Source organism: Centruroides sculpturatus, unplaced genomic scaffold, assembly GCF_000671375.1.
Source record: "Centruroides sculpturatus isolate CEXI.00-Female unplaced genomic scaffold, Cexi_2.0 scaffold661, whole genome shotgun sequence".
NCBI classification, from domain to species: Eukaryota; Metazoa; Arthropoda; class Arachnida; order Scorpiones; family Buthidae; genus Centruroides; species Centruroides sculpturatus.
In genome coordinates, this window is record NW_019384963.1 from 349,627 (window position 1) to 356,448 (window position 6,822).

Genomic DNA, 6,822 nt, shown 5'->3' on the forward strand with positions numbered 1-6,822 from the left:
GTTCCAAAAGGTTAAGGATGAGGAACTTTTGAAATAAGGGATTTTTTTTATCTCTTCCCTGTCTTAGAGTATGACTTTTATAAATGTGAAAAGCTTCTCCGTTATTTTTACAAAATTCGCATTCGGTAGCAAATTTTTTCTTCTCCTTAATTGTTTCGGGACAATATTTCCTATCTTTACCATTGAAAGAAAAATCTTCATTAAGTAAAATTTAAAATAATAACTATCTATATATTTAACCCATTCAACAGGTGTCCGTCCGCGTAACCGTTTGATAACGGACACTAGAGGCGCCCCTATCGTGTGTCATATTTCAAACATTCAAATTAACAATATAAATTATTATTATTCATTTGGCCTATAAATTATTATTTGGTCAATATAACAATATAAATAATTCAGTATATTTGTAATAGGAATTTATTATTGCAGGGGCTTATATCTCGCGAAGGGTCGCGAGTAGGGGTATGGTTCCTTTGACTTTATTGTTCGCACAGGGGCTACAGTTTGGGGGGTCGCCACCTCTTTATTTGGAGGGTAAATCTTACCATTGGGACTTTAACAGAGCTGTACAGCATATTGATAGGAACAAAAAAGTCAAAGGAACCGTGCCTCATGGAAATTTGTAAAGAACGCCCACTAGGGGGCGTCCCAGGCTACTAGTAGTAAATAAATAAATAAATACTAGATATTGTAAATGTGGATGGTTAGTAGCATATTTAACGATTAAAATAAATACAAATTTTAGGTGATAAAACTTTATTTAAATAAAACTGTTTAACTCGAATAGATGTTTTAATGCAGTATTTTTATAAACTCACCGAAATTATAATTTATATAAAATAATTAATATTTCATCTATATATTAACTAATATGAAACTTTCTATTAACCGCAGAAACGGTGTACTACTAAAAATAAGCATTTTGTCTTGTAACCGAGGGTTAATAAGACATGAAATATTTGACTTAAAACTATTCCACAAAAATAATATTTTTATATACACTGTATTTGTATTTAAAACAAAACTAAATATTTATAAAAACAAATTTAAATGTAAATTATCCAGAATTTACGTTTAGTTATGGTGCTTGGCATTCAGATACTGGAATGCATTCATTCAAATTGGGTTCACTTGAAGCAAATCCATTCTCACATGTGCAGACGGGTTGTGGTCGGAATGGATATCCAGTATAAGCTAAGCCTGGTCCGGTACAAACTGTAAATCGCCCATTTAAATCTAATTTTGTATTCGGTTCTTGACAGACACCTGGTAAAGAAATACAAATATTTCAAAACGTAAAACGTATGGTTGTATCACATTAATAAATTATGTAAAGAATATACTTACGCTGACTACATTTTTCTATAGGAATGCAATTATTTGTACTTTTTTCTCTAATAAAATCAGTTTTACACATGCATCCAGAATATTTCGGTTGTCCAAGACAAGGCTCTTCTAATACACTTTCGCAGGGCGATTCGCAATCCACTTTATATTCTTCGTTCACTCCACACTCTACTTCGAATAATTATTTTAAAATATACATTATTGTAGATAATATTATGTAGAAATTTATATACTACTTAAACTTTAATGACGATTATACTTACTTATATTGCTCCCATCTACAGCGCAGAGCATAAAAATCGAACAAAAAATTCCGCAACTGAGAACGAATTTGTACATTCTTATAATGGACAGAGAATGCAATATATGATGCACGAATAAGAGAATCTATAACATAAATAACTATATATAGATAATTTCATAAATTGTGGGAAAGTCCTTGAAAAAAATAAATTATTAATTCTTACAGAAGATAATATACTGTATATCAGGATCAAAGTTCTATGAACTAGTTCACCCTAAATATTTTATAATACTTATTTTTATTAAAGCTTAAAATTATGAAATTTTCTAAAAGGAAATCACATCGCTTCGTTTCCTCTTTTGTAATTCTCATGTCGTAACGCGTTGTACTGTACTCTAGAAGTCAGTTTTAAATAAACCATTTAAAAAAAAATGAAAAGTTACTCTCTGAGGTAAATTAAAATATTACCTACAACACATGAAAAATATTGATGTAATTACAAAATGACTTCATTCAATTCAAAGTTATTTATAGAACGAGTAATTATTTATTGTAACATAGTCACAATGCCAAGCCGCAATTTTTAATTATATTAAAACAAAATATTAATAACATCTCTTTCGGGTCATTGTTATTATAATTGTTTAATACTAACGAGGATAAAAAGCAAAACAACTAACAAAATTAAATATGAAAAATCCTTATGTTTTCACATGTACGTTTCGTACTGTTGATTTACATTTTAAGTTAAAATTCTGGATATGATTCATCATTTCAAAATCAAAAGTAAAAACTACGAGTTCAAAAGCGAAAATTCGTAAATGTTTTCGCTATTTTATATAATACGATTAATATCTGAATAGAGTTAAATCTTACATTTAAAATGTTCTGGCATTTATTTTTAACTGTATCCGTTTTATTCCTGCACGGTTTGTGTTGTAATGAGGACTCGGCAGCGATTCATTCTCATCTAAGTATCGCTTCATTTAACATTCAGAATTTCGGAGATAAAAAATTCTGTAAGAAGGATGTTGTTAATGTTATTAAAAAGGTTGTACTTAAATGCATTTATTTTATTTCTTAATTTAAAATAAATGATAATATTTAAAACGTTTTCGTAGATTATTACACGTTACGATTTAATTTGTTTGCAAGAGATTGTTGCACAGAAAAGGGCCTTTTTATATAATTTATTGAATGATATTAATCGGTAAGTAATAAATAAATAATAAAAGATATGAAGAAACTATTGAATTTTTCTTTTTTCTTCTTTTTTTCTTAGAATTTCATCAAAGGGACAATATGCAATGGTAATAAGTGCATCTCTCGGAAGAAACTCAACCAGTAAAGAGAATTATGTATATTTTTATAGGTATATATTATTCTTTAAATGTATCATTTACTTAACTTGTATATCATTTAATTAATTATTTTGTAATTAGAACGAATCGACTGACAGTTGCTGAAGTACAAGTCTATCCAGATCCAAACAAACTCTTCTTTCGTCCTCCTTACATAGCATATTTGCATTCGCCGACAACGAGTAAGCGAAAAAATTATTTTTAAAAGAAACTTGTGCTATTTTTAAATTTATGTATTCTTTGTTTAGGATCTTTGTCCTCATTTATCGCAATTTGCGTCCACATAAAACCCAACAAATCGGCTAATGAAACCAGTGCGTTAGCGGACGTATACGATTATGCCAAGAAATTATATCGTAATGAGGTAAGAGTACTTTCGTCTATGATATATAAATGAACTTTATACATTAATAATATAAATATATATAACAGAATAGTGTTATTATGGGAGATATGAATGCCGCTTGTAAAAATCTACGCGTGAGCGAATGGTCGAATATATCTTTGTGGACACGACCAGAATTTTTTTGGTTAATTAACAACAGTGTCGATACGTCTACGTACACATCTAGTTGCGCCCACGACAGGTAACTCTTCTATTTATTTTTTATTATTGTAATGCATATCAATATATATTTTTTTATTTTTCGTAAGCAGAATTATAATAACTGGAGACGAAATGAAGCAAGATACTATATATAACTCTGTTAAAGCGTTAGATTTTCAAGCTGAATTTAATGTGACAGAACAACTGGTGTGTATTTTATATATAAATATGAAATGTATTATAAACACTATATAAATCTAAGAAGATCAGGACCGTCTTTGTGCAAACTTAAAAAAACTGTCTCCTTGAAAGTCGATATAAGTAATCAAAAAATTAAACAATCGATTGAAATGTTCATAAGAAACTATCCATAAATAACGTTCATACTGGAAGGGAGAGAGGGGATTATGACAAGTTGGACAAAATCAGACAAGGGGAGAAGAGGGTTGAACTTCAATGGACGCCCGTTTTATTTTATTAAATTTTTTATTCATAAAATGGCAAAGATTTTAGGGGTGTTGAGTTTTGTTGGACGTTCGAAGAGGAGAGGGCTTACAGAAACTTCGACAAACTGGGACAATGGGGGAGGAAGAGTAAGAATTTCAAGAAAATTTCGTAATTTATGGATCCTAAGATCACAGAAGATATATAATAAAGGCTGATGGGCATGGGCGATGTCCATGGTCGAATCTGTCGTCGACATTCGACGTCGTCATGTCGACGACAGATTCGACCAATCACTTTTTTATTTGTCAAAGGCAAAAGAGGCGATTAGTTGCAGCAGTCGTTGACAGCTGCAACTAATCGCCTCTGTCATAATCCCCTCTTGTCATAATCCCCTCTCTCTCTTCCAGTATGAACGTTATTAATTTTACCGCGCCGTATGCTTCTGCCTTAACACAATGACAATACCAGACACGAGCAATCATGGCCATATTAGGCCTATATCTAAATGAATACAGCTAGTGGATATTGTGTATATAATTCTTAGACTCCACGGTACAATAAAAATAACTTTCATTATATATAAAAGAAATTAAAATTTCGCCCCCTTTGAATAACCNCACATTAATAAATTATGTAAAGAATATACTTACGCTGACTACATTTTTCTATAGGAATGCAATTATTTGTACTTTTTTCTCTAATAAAATCAGTTTTACACATGCATCCAGAATATTTCGGTTGTCCAAGACAAGGCTCTTCTAATACACTTTCGCAGGGCGATTCGCAATCCACTTTATATTCTTCGTTCACTCCACACTCTACTTCGAATAATTATTTTAAAATATACATTATTGTAGATAATATTATGTAGAAATTTATATACTACTTAAACTTTAATGACGATTATACTTACTTATATTGCTCCCATCTACAGCGCAGAGCATAAAAATCGAACAAAAAATTCCGCAACTGAGAACGAATTTGTACATTCTTATAATGGACAGAGAATGCAATATATGATGCACGAATAAGAGAATCTATAACATAAATAACTATATATAGATAATTTCAATAACTGGTCATTTTGATCATTTTTAAATATGCTATTTATTTGTATTATTTATAAAAAAAAATTAAATGTAAATTATCCAGAATTTACGTTTAGTTATGGTGCTTGGCATTCAGATACTGGAATGCATTCATTCAAATTGGGTTCACTTGAAGCAAATCCATTCTCACATGTGCAGACGGGTTGTGGTCGGAATGGATATCCAGTATAAGCTAAGCCTGGTCCGGTACAAACTGTAAATCGCCCATTTAAATCTAATTTTGTATTCGGTTCTTGACAGACACCTGGTAAAGAAATACAAATATTTCAAAACGTAAAACGTATGGTTGTATCACATTAATAAATTATGTAAAGAATATACTTACGCTGACTACATTTTTCTATAGGAATGCAATTATTTGTACTTTTTTCTCTAATAAAATCAGTTTTACACATGCATCCAGAATATTTCGGTTGTCCAAGACAAGGCTCTTCTAATACACTTTCGCAGGGCGATTCGCAATCCACTTTATATTCTTCGTTCACTCCACACTCTACTTCGAATAATTATTTTAAAATATAGAATATTGTAGATAATATTATGTAGAAATTTATATACTACTTAAACTTTAATGACGATTATACTTACTTATATTGCTCCCATCTACAGCGCAGAGCATAAAAATCGAACAAAAAATTCCGCAACTGAGAACGAATTTGTACATTCTTATAATGGACAGAGAATGCAATATATGATGCACGAATAAGAGAATCTATAACATAAATAACTATATATAGATAATTTCATAAATTGTGGGAAAGTCCTTGAAAAAAATAAATTATTAATTCTTACAGAAGATAATATACTGTATATCAGGATCAAAGTTCTATGAACTAGTTCACCCTAAATATTTTATAATACTTATTTTTATTAAAGCTTAAAATTATGAAATTTTCTAAAAGGAAATCACATCGCTTCGTTTCCTCTTTTGTAATTCTCATGTCGTAACGCGTTGTACTGTACTCTAGAAGTCAGTTTTAAATAAACCATTTAAAAAAAAATGAAAAGTTACTCTCTGAGGTAAATTAAAATATTACCTACAACACATGAAAAATATTGATGTAATTACAAAATGACTTCATTCAATTCAAAGTTATTTATAGAACGAGTAATTATTTATTGTAACATAGTCACAATGCCAAGCCGCAATTTTTAATTATATTAAAACAAAATATTAATAACATCTCTTTCGGGTCATTGTTATTATAATTGTTTAATACTAACGAGGATAAAAAGCAAAACAACTAACAAAATTAAATATGAAAAATCCTTATGTTTTCACATGTACGTTTCGTACTGTTGATTTACATTTTAAGTTAAAATTCTGGATATGATTCATCATTTCAAAATCAAAAGTAAAAACTACGAGTTCAAAAGCGAAAATTCGTAAATGTTTTCGCTATTTTATATAATACGATTAATATCTGAATAGAGTTAAATCTTACATTTAAAATGTTCTGGCATTTATTTTTAACTGTATCCGTTTTATTCCTGCACGGTTTGTGTTGTAATGAGGACTCGGCAGCGATTCATTCTCATCTAAGTATCGCTTCATTTAACATTCAGAATTTCGGAGATAAAAAATTCTGTAAGAAGGATGTTGTTAATGTTATTAAAAAGGTTGTACTTAAATGCATTTATTTTATTTTTTAATTTAAAATAAATGATAATATTTAAAACGTTTTCGTAGATTATTACACGTTACGATTTAATTTGTTTGCAAGAGATTGTTGCACAGAAAAGGGCCTTTTTATATAATTTATT

At 29.7% G+C, this 6,822-nt stretch overlaps 2 protein-coding genes across 3 annotated transcripts in view; one reads left to right on the top strand and one right to left on the bottom strand.

Annotated features, from left to right (window-relative positions):
* Positions 1-1,081: 1,081 nt before the first annotated feature.
* On the bottom strand, positions 1,082-1,713 carry LOC111632477. The gene is made up of 3 exons (XM_023376897.1): positions 1,614-1,713; positions 1,351-1,521; positions 1,082-1,269 (listed from the first exon to the last, which is right to left on the bottom strand). The coding sequence occupies exons 1-3, from the start codon at positions 1,687-1,689 to the stop codon at positions 1,082-1,084; spliced, it is 435 nt and encodes a 144-aa protein (XP_023232665.1). The 5' UTR covers positions 1,690-1,713.
* Positions 1,714-2,418: 705 nt separating this feature from the next.
* Positions 2,419-6,822, top strand: part of LOC111632482 (deoxyribonuclease-1-like) — a 20,314-nt gene continuing 15,910 nt past the window's right edge. The window contains exons 1-7 of one of the 2 annotated variants that reach the window (XM_023376901.1): positions 2,419-2,645; positions 2,716-2,804; positions 2,877-2,966; positions 3,037-3,137; positions 3,204-3,319; positions 3,388-3,542; positions 3,610-3,709. In XM_023376901.1, coding sequence (XP_023232669.1) covers positions 2,478-2,645; positions 2,716-2,804; positions 2,877-2,966; positions 3,037-3,137; positions 3,204-3,319; positions 3,388-3,542; positions 3,610-3,709 — 819 coding nt within the window. In that variant the 5' untranslated portion in view covers positions 2,419-2,477. The remainder of the gene's footprint in view (positions 2,646-2,715; positions 2,805-2,876; positions 2,967-3,036; positions 3,138-3,203; positions 3,320-3,387; positions 3,543-3,609; positions 3,710-6,822) is intronic. The other variant, XM_023376902.1, reaches the window with a different exon arrangement.